General features: G+C 40.2%; 1 protein-coding gene across 3 annotated transcripts in view; it reads right to left on the bottom strand.

The window, feature by feature from the left end:
* Nucleotides 1-1384: 1384 nt before the first annotated feature.
* The window catches only part of PHACTR2 (phosphatase and actin regulator 2), a 295326-nt gene continuing 278013 nt past the window's right edge, over nt 1385-18697 (bottom strand). For 2 of the 3 annotated variants that reach the window (XM_055266052.2, XM_055266044.2), the window contains exon 13: nt 1385-8749. In XM_055266052.2, the coding sequence (XP_055122027.2) occupies nt 8734-8749 (16 nt within the window). In that variant the 3' untranslated portion in view covers nt 1385-8733. The remainder of the gene's footprint in view (nt 8750-18697) is intronic. The other variant, XM_063631812.1, reaches the window with a different exon arrangement.

Genomic DNA, 18697 nt, shown 5'->3' with positions numbered 1-18697 from the left:
AAATGCTACTTCTCTCTTCCCTGTGATATTCATCTAATTTCAAAAAGCTAACATCTGCAGCTTTTTTTTTTTTCATTCAAATCCTTAGAAATGGTGTCTCTTTTTAACAAAAGAGCAAAAAAATCTTCACACGAACTTTAGGTTCTTAGCCTTTCTCTAGATTTTACGTGTTCCACTTTAGCGACCACCCTTTAAAGAGCAAAGAGTTTAAAACTCACAAACTAAGTGAGGACTTGGGTATCTGTGGGCAGCAGTGCTCGTAGCAGCAACTCCATGCAGAAGTTTGAATTGAGGCTCATGACTAGTTCATTTGTTTTTCTATTTTTATTTTTTATAGAGATGGGGTTTCACTGTGTTGCCCAGGCTGGTCTCAAACTCTTGTGCTCAAGCCGTCTTCCCACCTTGGCCTCCCAAAGTGCTGGAATTACAGGCATGAGCCACTGCACCTGGCCTTTTAAAATTTATGTTTCAATTTTTTAATTTTTATTTTTTCATCGAATAGTTAAATCACAGTAAATCAGAGGTTAATATAGCATTGTGTAAAATGAAAAACTGCCATTTCTTGCCTCCACTGGGTTTTAGACAGTAATGTTTCTATGTAGAACTTGGTTTTGTCTGAGAAAGAAATAGAATTGCAACAACTACTATGCCTGCCTTGAAGATGTGCGTCTCGTTTTCAATAGCATACTTGGGACAAATTTTTCAAACCTACTTTTTAATTTTTTGGTTCCAATCCTCCGGTCTTCTGTCTAGGATACTGGCAAGCACGTTGCTGTCAAGTTTCCCCTTACATCTTTGACCTTGTCCTGGAGTGGGGGGAGGTAAAGTTACTATTTGTTTTTTTTTTGTTTGTTTGTTTTTTCGAGACGGAGTCTCGCTCTGTCACCCAGGCTGGAGAGCAGTGGCGCAATCTCGGCTCACTGCAAGCTCCGCCTCATGGGGTTCACGCCATTCTCCTGCCTCAGCCTCTCGGAGTAGCTGGGACTACAGGCGTCCGCCACCACGCCCGGCTAATTTTTCGTATTTTTTAGTAGAGACGGGGTTTCACCGTGGTCTCGATCTCCTGACCTCGTGATCCGCCCGCCTCGGCCTCCCAAAGTGCTGGGATTACAAGCGTGAGCCACCGCGCCCAGCCTAAGGTTACTATTTGTAACTGATGGTGAAAATCACAAAAAGTATATTCCAATTCTTTTCGTGGTCAAAATATGCTCCCAACCTCACTCCTTGCTTGTAATACATTAAATAGTAAGCATAATGAGGAAGTCTGTTTATTTTCTATGTTATAAACTCTAAATGGACTATCTTTTATGTTTACATATAATAATGGCAATAAAAACATCAATATCAAATACCTCAGATATAAAAAGATAGCAAGCTAAAAAAATACTGGAAATTTCTTTTAAGAGCAGTAATTCTTTAGACAGACATTTCAAATAAAAAGTACAAGGCCTTACATGTCTCAAGACCTTACATACAAAGAGGTGTTAAAAACTTAGGTGAAGTTGAAATAACAGGCAATTAGAGAAGTTGTCTTACTCTTTTTTCTTTTTGCATTTAAAAAGGCTGAGCACTATCCAAATATAATAGAAACTGGAACAAACTAAAACTGGGGATTTCCCAATGATTTTATTGAGGTAACTTTTCCCAATTTTATACATATATGCATTTATATATACTTAGGAAAGCTAAACAATGTTCTAAGGCACTTGGAATTGTGCACAGCAAAGTATCCTCTAATATCATACAACTAAATAGAGCAGAATTTTGCTTTTTAAATAACACAAACACCAGTACGGAATTAAAAAAGGGAATACATAGTCTTTCTTTCAGGTTACAATAGTGGAATACAAGTACATATGTGTGTATACTTGTAGATATTTATACCCACATACTATAATACAGTACAGATAAGAACAACAACAAAAGAGAAACTGTCATGTTAATCAGTGTACAGTTCCAGTTATTTACACTCACAGATATTACACCTGTGTAATACGTAGAACTAGATCACTCACTGGAAATCAGAAAGCATTCAGTCAGTCTGATAATGATCACAGTTTACCATTGTTATCACTTTAACTGAAGTGTGAAATAACAAAAGAATGCATATAGTCCATTATTTAAAAATCCCTGTTACACAGAAAAAAAAAAAAGAAACTCATTTGAATTTTTAGTAGGTCCTAAATCTGGTGAAATTGGTGTAAATGTTTTGAACACACTGGCACGTTTCTAAGCCACAGAAGAAATGTTTAAAAAAAAAAAAAGAAAAAGAAATAATAGTCCCTATATTTTAAGGGATGAAAGTGGTTTGACCCTTGAATCATTCAGATTATTTCTGAAGACGAGTTAGCCCTGCAGTGGTAACTTCTCGTTGTGGAGGCTCTCTAAACAATGTAATGACATAGTCAAACTATAACAAAAGGATCCAGTAAGGGGTAAAGCCCCTCCTCCCCAGAGTCGGCAAGTGGCACAAATATTATTGGCTTTTTCATATACCATAAAATTGACCTGAGGGTAGGGTGGCATTCTGCCTTATTTGCTCCTTTCAATTTATTCTTAAAAAACAAATACTGCTATTTAAAAAGATAAGAATTCTTAAGCACCATCTAAAAGCTCACAATATAACCACCTTTATTGACTCTGCCTTACTCGGCCTCAAAAACAATTTAGAAATTTTAATGCTTTAAAAAATTATAGTGGCTAAGTTAATTCCATTCTGCTAGCCACAATTCATCCAAATAATGTCAAGACATATTTACCATTCAGTTTTGGTGATAAAAAGCGACAAAGAATATGTTTCTGTATTGTTAGTAGAGTTTAATAATATTTCACCTAAGTAAAACTCATCTTGTTTTGTGTGTGACCATCACTGAAGTATGAACAATAGGCATGCAATCCACAGTTAATCCACATTTTCATCATAATGCAGCATTCACAAATCTTATTAGAAAAGTTGAACCGCATGACTACATTTATACAGGGGAAATTCAGGCATTTGCGTGTGAATTAAATGCTTCCTTAATAGGATAAGCAGGTGATTCATTTGGAACTTATGGGATGCAGCATAACCAGGTGAAATCTAATGGTGATTTATTTCCAAAGATCACCAGGTTTGTTCAAGTGCATTGTTAGTCTGTGTTTGTGTTTAACCCGTGCAACAATCCTCATGACAGTAACAAGGATTATGACCAATAATGTGGTTCTAAAGAAAAGTTGTAAGGCAAAAAAAAAAAAAAAAAAAAAAAAGAAAGCTTTCTTCATGTATGATCTCTCCTTTAAGTATATATAAGGGACTTTAAATATATATATATATATATATATATATATATGGACTAGGCCAAGTCCCCATGCCCACTGAATGGCCAAGGCTGCCCAGTAACCTCCTCCCTGAAGAACAGCTGCACTGAGACAAAGGCTCGAAAAATGAAGGGAGAAAAACCATTCAGGGCCCAAAGAAATGCAAGGCAGCAGAGACAATGTTTGAGGATAGGCACTTTTTCTCCCTGTGTCCTCAAATTGCAGTAGACAGTGGCATTCAGGGGAGGTGATACCAACCTCCCAGGGAGGGCATTTGAAGCTGGGGGAATGCTTTTTATTCTTGGTGTTTACAATGACTGAGACTGCTACTGACATTTAGTCAGCAGGGGCCTGGGATATTGAACATCTGGCAATGCACGGGACGATTCTGTACAGCAAAGACCTACCCAGCTCCAAATGCCAAGAGCACCCCCACTGAGAAACACGGACCAACAGTGCTTCGCTCATATGTGCAGCTGTGCTAGCAATGCGACAAGCTAAATGACATTTTTGTGTGTGCAGTAAATCCTAGCATGGCTAAAAAATGACCCATCCTTATAGGGTTGGCTTTAGGTGGGAATAGCTGCCACAGGATCCTCCATTTCTTTGCCAGAAATTTTACAACATATACAACAGGATTTTTAAATGTGGGATGATACTGTCTTCAAAAAAGCATTGGTGGGTAAGGTTCCAGCTGCTTTCTAGAAATGCTAATGGCGCTTTGCATTTCCATACATAGCTTAAGCTTAATGATTACAAAAAGGAAATTGGAAGTGAAAATGGGAATGATTTGAGGGTACTCTACCTCTCTCCCCAACACCTCTTGGTCACTGCCTGCCTTTACAGTAGAGCCCAATGCTGCTTCTTTGAAACCTGGGTTTGAACTAACTGGGGATGTACTTTCTCTAGAAAGATGTTCCTATTAATTTGGTGATTACTCTGTCATTGCTTTTCCCTCGAGGACATATTTTATTTTATTCATTATTATTATTATCATTATTTTGAGACGGAGTCTTGCTCTGTCACCCAGGCTGGAGTGGAGTGGCACGATCTCGGCTCACTGCAACCTCCGCCTCCCGGGTTTAAGCGATTCCCCTGCCTCAGCCTCCCGAGTAGCTGAGATTACAGGCACAAGCCACCATGCCCGGATAATTTTTTTTTTTTTTGTATTTTCAGTAGAGATGGGGTTTCACCATGTTGGCCAGGCTGGTCTCGAACTCCTGACCTCAACTGATCCACCCGCCTTGGCCTCCCAAAGTGCTGGTATTACAGGTGTGAGCCACCACACCCGGCCAATATAGGACATATTTTAGTTGTATAAGTTCATTCTGCTTTGTCCAGTAAAGCAATGTAATCTATCCTACCAGTAAGTAGAGACTACCTACTCAGTAGTGAAAGATCCAGCCATTTCAAGAGGCCAAGGGACAATTCTGTAAATAAATTGCATCTAAGTAGTTCCTTACTACTCACAACATGCTCTAATGGTGTGAAGAAATTAATTCTTATCCCAAAGAATATACTTTTCCTAGTAATGATAGGCTTCATATAAATGGAATTTAAGAATGCTTTAACAGTTCTACCATACTCAGGGGTAAATGACATGAATTCATATATATTGTACTAGTTTAATTCCATACCACCTACTCTGAGGAAGATTTCTTGCTCCATTTGAAATTTGCAGCAAGGGGCACTTAAAAATAATAACAGACTGAAGAAATTTTTGAGCAGGAAAGGAAGAAAGTTTTCATTATTAAGTGTGGACATACTACTCTGTGGTAGATAAGACTACCCTTTTCTATTGTGAATACAGTGTGATTTTTTAAAGTTGTGTCTGTCTGATTCTATGAAGCATAAATAAAATGCCTGTTATGTGTTAATATGGTACATATCAGAATATGCAGTGTTAATGCAATTTTTTCCTCTTTTAAGTGTAAGCTACGATATATATAATATACATATATATTTATTTATTTATTTTTAATGCCAACGCAGCCCTGAATTAATTGCAGGCTGTAAAATTGGACCTTTTTTGACTCAGGTTTTAAGGACTCATCTCTTATTTTCAGTATTTGGTGATTTTTGAATGGTGTATTCAATTCCTTTATTTCCTTAAATATATTTTCCCTTCAATTTCAGAACTTCCTACTAACAGAATATATTTACTAACATTAGAGAAAGATAAAGGACTACTCTCATTATGCTACTAAACAATATGAAGATGAAACCAGAAAGTCAGTTTTTCTGAGTGAAGCAGAGACAGATGTGTTTGCTTTTTCTCCATGTAAAATAGCTGTTCAAATGCCAAAATGGTTCTCTATTACAGATTTCAGTTAAGTAACTTAAGGAATTATAGCTAACATGTAAAAGTGCAAGACACTTCACATACACAGGAAATTATCAGGCAAGCTGCCTTAAATGAAGGCTGACTACCAGAGAACTATTTGTCAGACTGATTGGTAATGACCATGAAGATGCTGATGAAGCCTGCTGAGCATCTTCTTAATACCCTAATATTAATGTTTTATTCTCCATTAAGAAAAACTAAAATGGTCACTTTGGTTTCTACATCTGTCTAGTTCTTTCCTGCCTGGCATCTTCCTGGAGATGGGTTTGTTTTCTTCCTTAATCATATCTTGGGAACTCAGGAAAACCCGCTTACTTCCTCGATGTCAGCCTAATGTCAAACTTTAAATAGCCAAAAACCTGGAATTGTGTTACAACAAAAGAAATCCAATTGCCACACACTTTTATTTTTCCTATACAGCATATGCTTACTGGTTGGATTGCTGAAACGCTGGTGGTGGGCAGAGGTGCCTATGCACGGAGGGTGGGCCAGACCTCTGCATCCCTTTAGGGCCCCCAGGTAGGAGACCTCTGGCTGGGTGGCCAGTGGGGATATGTCTCATCTCTGCTCTACTAAAATAGAACCATATTCTGCAAAATACAGCTTAGCTCATAATCCTTTAATTCTTTCCACAGCTTTTTACTCAAGCAATCATTTTAATAAAATAATTGGCGATTCCAATTACCTAAATAGTAGATTAGCAGTGGCTCATTTTTTTTTTTTACTTTTAAACTTGTCTCTAACTTAGCAAATTTTTTCTAAATGTATCCATTAGTATAAAGAAAAAGTATGAGTAGTTAATAAATCTGACCTATTATACAAGAAAAGCAATTTTGAAATACCAGATTTTCATTTTCTGTACTGAGTGTATCTCATTGTAGGCAACAAAAAATTGCATCATAGGCATCAAAAGTGGGAAAAAATTGTTCCTTTTATCAACCAAATAGAAACTTTCAATAACGTACTTTGAGTGATAAAATGGTGATGTCTTACATTTACCATTATAGAGAGGTCTTGTGGTTAGAAATTTAAAAAGTGTTTAAAGATGATTAAGCATAGACAATTAAAGGAAACATTATATCTCTTGGTATTTTTCCCAAGACACTAAAATAATAAAATAAAAATATAATTAAGGAAAAGCATGACTTTGGGAAAAAAAAATCACAAGTTAATTTTTATGGCTGGATTGAAACACTGTAAAACAGACAAAACCTCAGCCAGAGACACCTGGGCATGCAGAAAAATTTTTTCAAAGGAAAAAATTTGTCTTATCCTATTAGTGAAATGACAACAGACTCTGGGTGTATTTTATTAATGCACAGAGTCTAACAAGAGGTGCAGTAATGCTGGTTACTTTTCCTAGTTCTAACATGGTCCTGGCTTTTTATAATAGGCCAACTGGCATTAACATTTTTTATTTTTAAATAAAATGATCCGATTTCAAGTGGTTCTTTAAAATACCAATGAATGGCAGGATCTACATTTATTCACCAGGTTAAATGCTTACTTTTGGGTTGAAATAGAAAATTACAGTCTTGAACCAGAAACATCTCAGAAAATTGTAGTCCAAACTCTGAGAATAAAATAAACTCTATTTGGGTCTTGTTTTGTTATTCATTTCATGTGTTTTTAATTAAAGAGGCACAAAACAATTGTGAAGAACAATGAAATGCAAGGTGGTATTCACATATGGTCATATGTATTTGGGAGCAGAAGTCATACTGTGCCTGTGACTCCATGGGAAATAGCAACACAACAATAGAGAGTTTCTTAATGTAAACAATACAGACTGTAGGCTCATAGGGAAACCTTCCACTACTTTAACCTCACTGATTCTTTTGCATGGACAGTAAATACTGCACTGTATTTATGGATGCAATCTGCAGATTCTTAAAATACAAGATGAGGATTTCCTCACACACAACTTAGTGGAAACTTTCCATGTTCTGTTAAGCCTTTGGGTGTTTTTTTGATCTGTGTGCTTTTTTTTTTTTTTTTTAATAGCAGCAATCCAACTTTAAAAAAATGCAGCACTAAAAAAATAACTAGTCCTTATTCCCATGCAGGACTAACTGCAGGCAGCACGTTTGTAGCTTGCTTAAGTTTTAACTTTGGAGTCAAGTTTATATAACAGGTGTCATGATTGTCAATACTGTCTTCTTTAGGTGAAGGAAGTATGGTTGCTTTGACTTTGGATCTAATCAAGATAGGGAAAGATCAAAAGATTTATTTCTGAAGCTTGCTATAGTTTTCTAGGGCCACATTACATCTGACTTTATTCCCAGTCCTCTTATCCTGTGAGGGCTGGTACACTAGGAAAGGAATATTTAAAAATGTCAAGTGTGCATAGCTAATGCTACTTAAAAGCATGCAACAAAATTTGGGTAAGCATGCTTGTTAAGAGTCAGTAGAAGCTCCTGCATTTAAGAAAAAGATGCATGAAAACATTCAGACTTATTTCTGGCAACTGGATTCACTGGCACAACATAAAATAATGGTACTATACTGTACCAACATAATGGTGAAACAAGAATATTCTCTGATCAAGTCTTTGAGGAATCCACATCGGGAGGTTAGATTCCTAAATCCCTTAATAAGTTCTCAGCTACCAAATAACTACTTCAAAAATACATTTATGCTTCAATTTTCTCTTTTCTTCATTAACATAATGAAATATTTCTCTTTCTTTCTGATTTTCAACTCCCACCCCTTTTCAGTGCCCAGCAATTTTAATCTATATTTCTCTTTCACCTGCATTATAAAATTTGGCTTTCTGGTAACAGGGAGCCAGCGATTGTCTTCTGCTCATCTTCTTTGATTAAAGCTTCTGATGAAGAATATCCACTGTGTCTCTTACCATCGCTGTGCATTATGGGCAGCAAGAGTCACTGCATCCCTTCCTTTTGCTTGTTGGAGCCATCTGGGCCGCACAGGTAAGGGGCACTTCCCAACCAAGCTGAGTCACACACTTCCTTCACCACAAATTAAACGGAAACACACACATTCAAATCCCAGTGCAATATCAGGTTTTCAGGAAGCAGGGCTTCCCCCAAAGATGATCAGTCTTTGTTTCCAAATAGTCTCACACTTCGTTATGGACGATGAAACCTGGAGTAAGAAATAGAAACTATGAGTCTGTGGCCTAGGAGCACATTCTGCATGCAGTGAGGGGAATAAGGCGTGGTCATGTTTACAATGAAAAGCTACCCTAGATATCCCCCAACTGAATTACTGTTTATAGATTGCTGTCATAACAAAATACTGTTATAAATATTATTGAGGAAAGCAGAGACAACCCTTATATAAAAGATGCTGGTTATAGTATTCAGGTTACACAGCAACCAAGACAGAAAACATCACTATTCTTGAGCATCGTGCTCTAACCTTTATCAAGCAGAGGGATTTTGGTACACCCGGTCTGTATTATAAAAGCACAGCAACCAGTAGGCACTTTTTCATTAGCTTCAGCCTCTCATCATCTCCTGCTGACGACTCCAAATCTACTTTCTACACGTGAATTTCCAAAAGCCCGCAGGGTGCTTCCCACCAGATGTTCCACAGGCACATACTAAGCATGTCCACAACTGTACAAAGCTTTCCTTGTTAACCTGCCTTCACACTTTGTCTTGTTTAATATTCTACCTTTAAAAATATTTTTTGTCTAGAAACCTCAGATTAGCAATTCATTTCTCCCCCTCATCCAGCATTTCCTATTAGTCACCAAGTCCCGCCTCAACTGCCTGTCTTGGAATCATTAAAGTGCCATCTTTTGCTGGCACTACTTTCACGGTATGCTTGTTAGCCAGCCAGCTGGCTTCCTTTCCCTCCTTGCGAGTTCCTGAACATTCCTTGCATTTTTGTAGCCCGGTGCTTTTGAACATGCTGTTCACTAATACTGCAATTCCTTCCCTTCATTTCCTATTTATGTTTTCATTTTCAAGATCAAGGTCAAAAGTTATCTTCTCCATAAAGCCTTAAGTGATCAAGCTCTTCAGCCTACTTCTGCGATTCCACATTTATGCAACTCCGCCTAGCATTTCCCTCTGTCTTCTACAATCGAATGCTCATCTGCTCTGGTCAGCCAGTCTCCTAATTGGTTTCCCCGTCCCAGGCTCTCTCCAACAAATCTATGCTCCTCACTGTTGCTCGCACTATCCTTAAAAATACTGGTTCCATCATTCCAGTTCTTGGGGTTTTTTAAATCTTTTTTTATTTTTAATTAGATATGGGGGTCTCGCTATGTTACCTAGGCTGGTCTTGAACTCCTGGTCTCAAGCGATTTGCCCACCTTTGCCTTCCACAGTGCTGTGATCACAGGTACGAGCCACTGTGCCCAGCCCAGTTGTTTCTCAAAAGGATCGTATTGTTCCCCATTCCCTACAAAATAAAATGTAAGCTGGGCATGGTAGCATACACCTGTAATCCCAGCTGCTTAGGAGGTTAAGGTGGGAGGATAGCCTTGAGTCCAGGAGTTCAAGACAAGTCTGGGCACATAGTAAGACCCTGTCCCTTAAAAAAATTAAAATAAGAAACCCAACAAAATAAAATTTAAACTTCCTGGAGTGGCAAGTAAGGCTTTTCAGAAAGTGGCCCAACTCATGATTCTAGCTATATCTCTATCACTGCTTCCAAATACTCTCCATTCCAATCACTTGCCCCAAAAAGGCTTTTGTGCTAATGCCCTTTCCTCTACCTACTTTTTGCGGGGTGGGTGAGGGGGAGCCCCGGGGGGGTGGACAGGGTTTCACTCCTGTTGCCTAGGCTGGAGTGCAGTGGTGCGATCTCAGCTCACTGCAGCTTCAACCTCCTGGGCTCAGGTGATTCTCCCACCTCAGCCTCCAAGTAGCTGAAACTACAGGCATGCATCACCATGCCCAGCTAATATTTGTATTTTTAATAGAAATGGGCTTTGCTGTGTTGCCCAGGCTGTTCTCGAACTCCTGCACTCAAGCAATCTGTCCTCGGCCTCCCAGAGTGCTGGGATTACAGGTTTGATCCACCACGCCTGGCCTACTCTTTCTTCTACCTTTATCTCTCTTCCCATCTGCGCTTTACGCAGTCTCACTCTGTGAGTTCACCAAACTCTTTCTCCACTGCTCAGGGAAGCACTAATCGCTCTCTTTCCTGTGTTCCCATAACCTTTGGCTTATGCCAGTTATTGCTTACATTATTTAATCTTTGGATACATGTGCCTTTGCTACTGGATCATGAGAAGCTGAGGAAGGAAATGTTCTTATCCATTTTTACGTACTCATTGAATACAATCTCTGGCACATGATAGTACTTAATAAATGTCACTGTATTGAATACAAGCATTACAAAATGAAAAACTAAAAAATAAGAGCAGGTGAAATGGGATGGGTCAAGAATTGATAATTGAGGAGCTGCTAGTTGGATACAAGGGACTTATATTACTTCTGTGTTTGACAAAAGTCAAAAGAAAAATAAGATATACCAAGCTTTACAAAACTGGTAGGCAATTTATTACTAAAGCAGGAATGTGTCCACTTTGAGTTCAGTTCTTAATCTATCCCTGACTGTAACTTTGGGCCAATGTGAGGACCGCCATGCCTGCATTTGATAGACAGGGGCAACATCACTCTTTCACTCTTTCGAGGGCCAGGTCAAGGGCCCTGCTGCCTCGTGCAGCCTCAGGACATTGTTCCCTGCATCCCAGCCACTTTGGCTCCAGCCTTGGCACAAAGGGCCCCAGACACAGCTCAGCCTTCCGCTTAAGAGGGTGCAAGCTGAAAGCCTCGACAGCTTCCACATGATGTTAAGCCTACAGATGCACAGAATGCAAAAGTGATGGAAGCTTCGGAGACTCCACCTAGATTTCAGGGGATACAGGGAAAAGCCTGGGTGTCCAGGCAGAAGCCTGCTGAAAGGGCACAGCCCCCACAGAGAACCTCTACTAGGGCAGTGTGGAAGGGAAATGAGGGTTTGGGGATTCCATAAAGGGTCTCCGCTGGGGCATTGCCTAGTGGAACTGTGAGAAGGAAGTCACTGTCTTCCAGACGCCAGAATGGTAGATCCACTGGCAGCTTGCACCCTGTGCCTGGAAAAGCCACAGACATTCAACGCCAGCCAGTGAGATCAGCCTGGGGGATGCACCTTGCAAATCCACAGGGGTAGAGCTGCCCACTTACACCAGAGTGCCTGGGACATGGGACATGGAGTCAGAGGAGATTATTTTGGAGCTTTATGATTTAACAACTGCCCTGTTGGGTTTTGAACTTGCATGGGGCCTGTAGCCACCTCCTTTTGTCCGATTTCTCCCTTTGGGAACGGAAATGTTTACCCAGTGTAGATCCCCACCATATCTTGGAAATAACTAACTTGTTTTTTATTTTACAGGATCATAGGTGGAAAGGATTTGCCTTTTTTCAGATGAGATTTTGAACTTTTGAGTTAATGCTGGAATGAATTAAGACTTTGGGGGACTGTTGGGAAGGCATTTTGAAACGTGAGAAGGACATGAGATTTGGGAGCGGCCAGGGGCAATATGATATAGTTTGGATATTTGTCCCTGCCAAATCTCATGTTGGAATATAATCCCCAATGCTGGAGGTGGGGCCGGGAGGTGTTTGGGTCCTGGGGGTGGATCCCTATGGCTTGGTACTGTCTTTGTGATGGTGAGTGACTTCTCACGAGGTCTGGTTTAAAAGTGTGGGGCACTTCTCCTCCACTCCTGCTCCCATTCTTGCCATGTGATATGCCTGCCCCCTTCACTTTCTGCCATGATTGGAGGCTTTCTGAGGCCTCCCCAGAAGCAGATGCTGCTATGCTTCCTGTACAGCCTGCAGAACTGTGAGCCAATTAAACCTGTTTTCTTATAAATTACCCAGTCTCAGGTATTTCTTTATAGCAGTCAAGAACGGCCTAATACAGTCTGTGAGGGTGTTTTCAGGGACTGGCTTGTGAGTCGGAGTGGACTAGGTAGGGAAGATCTTCCCTCAGTGTTGGCGGCCACAGCCAATCTGCCAGAGAGCCAGAGAGGACAAAAACAGAGAAAAGGAGGCTATGCCAATCTGTCTGCTGGAGCTGGGATACACGCTCTTCCTCTCTTGTCCTTGAACAACAACAACTCCAGGCTCCCCACCCTTTGTACTCCAGAACTTACACCAGTACTCCCCACTGCCTCGAGCTCTCAGGCCTCCGGCCTTGGACTGAGCCAGGCTACCAGCATCCTAGGGTCTCCAGGTTGCCGACAGCCTGTTGTGGGACTTCTCAGCATCCATTATCATGTGAGCCAATTGCCCTAATAAATCCCCTCTCATGTATCTATATACGTATATCTTATTGGTTTTGTTTCTCTGGAGAACTCGGACAGATACAGACCCCTTTCTTGGCCATCGGATCTATATCCACCCCTGTCCTATTACCTTTTCTTCACAGTCCTTAGCACTATCTGAAATGCTCATGTGTATTTATTGTCGACTTGGTAATAGTTTGCTTCTCTACTGGAACACAACCACCTGAGGACCTTATGAGACAGGTCCTAAACTCTCAGGGTCCAGAACACAATCCGGCTCACTAGGGATGTGCTCAGTAAGTATTTGTTGAATGCATAAGTCACTGAACACATATATACAGGGGCATCTAGGAAGTTATTTGTTAGCTCTATAAATAATTTGATATGACTGAGGAGTCCAATCAGAAGCCCCTAAACTTAATTACAAGTAAATGTATACTTATATACAATAACCCACCTGGTAGGACATTCCAAAATGCTTTCTAGGAAGAGTCAACCACAACCTGAAGCAAAATATGGAAGTTCTATAAAGATATTTCAAAGAGTAACTGAAAACCTCTTAAATCAAACATTTTATATGCAATGTGAAAGGCAAATTGATATGGTTTGGCTGTGTCCCCACTCAAACCTCACCTTGAATTGTAATCTCATAATCCCCACATGTTGTGGGAGGGACCTGGTGGGAGGTAATTGAATCAGGTGAGTGGTTTCTCCCATGCTGTTCTCGTGACAGTGAGTACTCACGAGATCTGATGGGGCTTCTCCCTGCACTCGGCACTCATTCTCTCTCCTGCTGCCCTGTGAAGAGGTGCCTTCTGCCGAGATTGCAAGTTTCCTGAGGCCTCCCTAGCCACATGGAACTGTGAGTCAATTAAATCTCTTCCCTTTATAAATTACCCAGTTTCGGGTATGTCCTTATAACAGCGTGAAAATGGACTAATACACAGATAATAATAATCCTAATACTTACCAGAGCTTACAAGTCCAAGTGCTATGCATCTATTTCCTCATTTAATCCCAAAAACAATCCTATGAGGAAAGTACTCCTACATCATCTTTGTACAGATGTGGAAACTGAGGCATGGGGATGCTAACTCATTTGCCCAAGGCAGAGAGAGAGAGCTGGTAAGTCGAAGTGCTATGCTCCAGACTCTGTCTTCCTAACCCACATTTGAGTATGAGATCAAAACATGTCTTCATCTTTACTTCCATTTGAAGCGGTGATTTTCAGGTGTTCTCTGGATAGCATGGAATAGAAACGGTGATCATTTGAATTTCTACCTCTGTCCATTTTAATCAAATTTTATTTAAAATTTTTATTATTATTATTTTTAATTGACACATAATAATTGTTCATATTTATAGGGTACAGAGTGATATTTTGATGGCATAAAATGTGTAATGATCAAACTAGCAAATCAATCATCCTACACATTTATCATTTTTTTGTGTCAGGAACATTTGAAATTCTCTCTTCTAGCTTTTTGAACATATGCAACAAATTATTAACTATAGTCCCCCTACAGTGCTATAGAACACTAGAACTTATTCCACCCATCTAGCTGTATCTGTTAACCAGCTGCACCCTATCTCCTTTCCCCTACCTTCTTTATCTTCTAATAACCACTAGTCTACTCTCTACTTCAATGAGATCAACTTTTTAGCTTCTACGTGTAAGTTAGAATGTGTGGTGTTTATCTTTCTGTGCCTGCCTTATTTCACATAACATAACATCCTCCAGGTTCATCCATGCTGGTGTAAATGACAGAATTTCATTCTTTCTTGTGGCTGAGTAGTATTCCATTGTGTATGTATACCACAATTTCATTATCCATTCAAGTTTTGATCAATTTTGACCAGAGAAAATTCCTGTTCCACCTTCTCAGGTCACACTTTGATTGCTACAGTCTATTCTCAAACTTTTCACGATGACTCGAAGAGCCCATCCAGTGATATCCCAAACTAGCAGCAGCATCTCCCTCTGAACAGGGCACACCAGCATTGTCCATACTCCAGAAAGGGAGCAGGAACCCAGGGAGCCCTGACAACACAGTGCATTGTACCTCCAGGACCCTCACACCATGAGCTACCAAAGGTCTATCTTTCTTAGGTTCAGCTTTTCTAAAAAGTAGTTAAAAGCTCATCTAATTTAGCAATTATTTAGCCCTCGCCAAATCTGCTGGGCTTTGCGTACCAAACATTCCACAGTGTCCTAATCTTCAGATATTCATCTAATCTTGAATTCAAGGGGCAAGGATAAGGAAACCTGATGTTTTCTCTCTCCATTGGTAATGTCTGCAGGATGAAGAAGGTAAATGAAATTTTGGGTTGGATAACAAAGGGAGTAGTCAATGGACCAGAAGAGAGAATCTTCTTTTTTGGGGGGTGGGGGAGACAACATCTCACTCTGTCACACAGTCTGGAGTGCAGTGGCGTGATCTCGGTTCACTGCAACCCCTGCCTCCTGGATTCAGGAGATCCTCCTGCTTCAGCCTCCCAAGTAGCTGGGAATACAGGCACCTGCCACCACACTTGGCTAATTTTTGTATTTTTTGTAGAGACAGCATTGTGTTATGTTGGCCAGGCTGGTCTTGAACTCCTGGCCTCAAGCGATCCTCCTGCCTCAGCCTCCCAAAGTGCTGGGATTACAGGCATGAGCCACTGCATCCGGCCAGAAGAGATAATCTTTGAAAGCCAGGTATTATCCTGGAAAGTATTTTGCATTTAATTTTCAAAAATGACTGAGGACAGTGTAAGATTTTTTTTTTTTCCCTGCACACACCATTTGCCTATGGATCCCAGTACACAGTGAGTTCCACAGTCTGGATTGTATTGGAAGGTCACAGGCCACCAACACAGCTTCAAGGGCTGGCTAGGAAAAGAAGGTGACCAATCGATACCATGCATGCAATAATGTGGTGACAAAGCCAAAGGTCAGAACTATGCCTCTCTTTAGATAGATTGCCCAGATTTGGTAAAAAGTAACAACCAGAAGGAAAAAAAAAGCCATGTATTTTCCTGCTCTATCCAATCTGAAAATGACACTTATATCCTGTTTAAATTAGTCAACTTATCTTCAAATTCAGCTCTAAAACGCTGTGGTTAGAGGTACTGAAAATGCAAAATACTCTTCAGTTTGTTATTTCTCGGTAGTTTGCATTCATTTTAAAGTAGGAGAAGTTCAGCTTTACCTCTTGAGAAGTTTGTCTATGTGACAGCATGACAGTTTTGGCTTTAGGCTTCAAGTTGGTGGAGCAATAAATAGATTTACTGTGCCCTAAGGATACTGAAGCTTTTTGTCCACCCTCTTTTCAGAACTTTCCTGAGACTCCAAAGTCATACATATTTTCTTCTTTCTTTTAAAACTGTAATACATTTTTTCTTATTTTCATACTGTTGAGAGGGAGGGAATGGGGGAAAAGCTATTTTTAAGTTATGGAATTCAGATAAAGATAATGATTTCAATAAAGGTGGTTCCTTTATAATTGAATTTTAAAAAATTATTCATCTTCCTATAAATTCTTTTTTTTTTTTTTTTTTGAGACAGTCTTGCTCTTTTGCCTAGGCTGGCGTGCAGTGGTGCAATCTTGGTTCACTGCAGCCTCAGCCTCCCAGGTTCAAGTGATTCTCCTGCCTTAGCCTCCAGAGTAGCTGGGATTACAGACATGTACCACCATGCCCGGCTAATTTTTGTATTTTTAGTAGAGACAGGGTTCACCATGTTGGCCAGGCTGGTCTTGAACCCCTGATCTCAGGTGATCTACCTACCTCAACCTCCCAAAGTGCTGGGATTAAAGGCATGAGCCACTGCACCCAGCCCTTCCTGTAAATTTATTCACATAACATAAAATATATAATTACTCACAAAGGTAAAATATTACTTTCCTGTACTTCCCTACTTGATAGATATAAAACTCCTAAATAATTCATTCCCCTTTTCTTTAAAAGAGTTTCATTGTCATGCCACCTATACTTATTATTTTTAAATTTTATTTATTTATTTTTTTAAAGAGACAGGGTCTGGCTTTGTCATCTGGCTGGAGTGCAGTGGCCGGATCATAGCTCACTGCTGCCTGGAACTCTGGGGCTCAGGGGATCCTCCCGTACATACACTTAAGTTAAACAAAGGAAGAGGCTCTCCTAAATTACAGCTCCTTGTTCTACCTGAGAGGCTAGACCACACACTGGCTGGGCTCTTACCATTCCCAATACTGAGCCTTGCTTTCAACTCTGGTAGTAGTTAAAGCAGCATTTTGCAACTCTTTTCATTTCTGTCCAGGTAGCAAGTAAATGGAGTATCCATGAAAGGCAGTGCCACTACAAAAGCAGCCTTTCCATTCCTTGGTGGAGGACCCCTTATTAATTTTCATTGCAGTTTCAAGTATAGTTCCTGTGATGTCATATTTTGATAAGTATATCTAGAAGCTGAAAGAGTGGTTTACTTTAACTGTAAACCCACATAGGATAGTAATACCTCAAGAAAGTATAGAGTGAGATCATTGCTTTAAAAAATACGTATACGGGCCGGCCGCGGTGGCTCACGCCTGTAATCCCAGCACTTTGGGAGGCCGAGGCGGGCAGATCACGAGGTCAGGAGATTAGGACCATCCTGGCTAGCACCGTGAAACCCCGTCTCTACCAAAAATACAAAAAATTAGCCAGGCGTAGTGGCGGGCACCTATAGTCCCAGCTACTCAGGAGGCTGAGGCAGGAGAATGGCATGAACCTGGGAGGCAGAGCTAGCAGTGAGCCGAGATCGCGCCACTGCACTCCAGCCTGGGCGACAGAGTGAGACTCCGTCTCAAAAAAAAAAAAAAAAAAGTAAGTGTGTATGTGTATGTGTCCATACATATATACAATTGACCCTTGAATAACATGGGTTTGAACTGCATGAGTCCACTTATACATGGATGTTCTTCCACCTCTGCCACCCCTGAAACAGCGAGACCAACCCCCTCCTTCTCCTCAGCCTATTCAATATGAAGACGATGAGGATGAAGACCTTTATGATGATCCGATTCCACTTAATGAATAGTAAATATGTTTTCTCTTCCTTATGATTTATTATTATTATTATTATTATTATTATTGAGACAGATTCTCACTCTGTCGCCCAGGCGATCTCAGCTCACTTCAACCTCCACCTTCCAGGTTCAAGCAATTCTTGTGCCTCAGCCTCCCAAGTAGCTGGGATTACAGATGTGTACCACCACACCCAGCTAATTTTTGTATTGTTAGTAGAGACAGGGATTCTCCATGTTGGCCAAGCTCGTCTCGAACTCCTGACCTCATGTGATCCTCTGGCCACGGCCTCCCAAAGTACCGGGATTACAGGCATGAGTCACTGTGCCTGTCCTCCTTATGATTTTTAAAGTAACATTTTCTTTCCTGTAGCCTACTTTACTGTAAGAACATAGTACATAACACACGTAACATACAAAATATGTGTTGATTGACTATGTTATCAGTAAGGATTCCAGTCACCAGTAGGTTTTAGTAGTTAAGTTTTGGGAGAGTCAAAAGTTATACGTGGATTTTTGACTGTGAGTGGGGATCAGTGCTGCTAACATCCAGGTTGTTCAAGGGTCACTGTATGTGAATATCTCAGTCTCAACATGAGAAAACTTCTCAGCATTAAGAAACTTCTCAACATGAAGAAAAACTTCTTACCATTAAGAAAATTTGAAAAGTAGAGAAAAGAAGATTACTATAACCCCACTCTATAATAAAGCACTAAGAATTTTTGAAGTTATTTCCTAATCTTTATTTCCAGGCATCTGAATTTTAAATAAAATATACTG

Source organism: Symphalangus syndactylus, chromosome 2 (assembly GCF_028878055.3).
Source record: "Symphalangus syndactylus isolate Jambi chromosome 2, NHGRI_mSymSyn1-v2.1_pri, whole genome shotgun sequence".
NCBI lineage: Eukaryota > Metazoa > Chordata > Mammalia > Primates > Hylobatidae > Symphalangus > Symphalangus syndactylus.
Note: the sequence above shows the minus strand (reverse complement) of the source record. Positions and strands in the feature narration are given on the sequence as shown.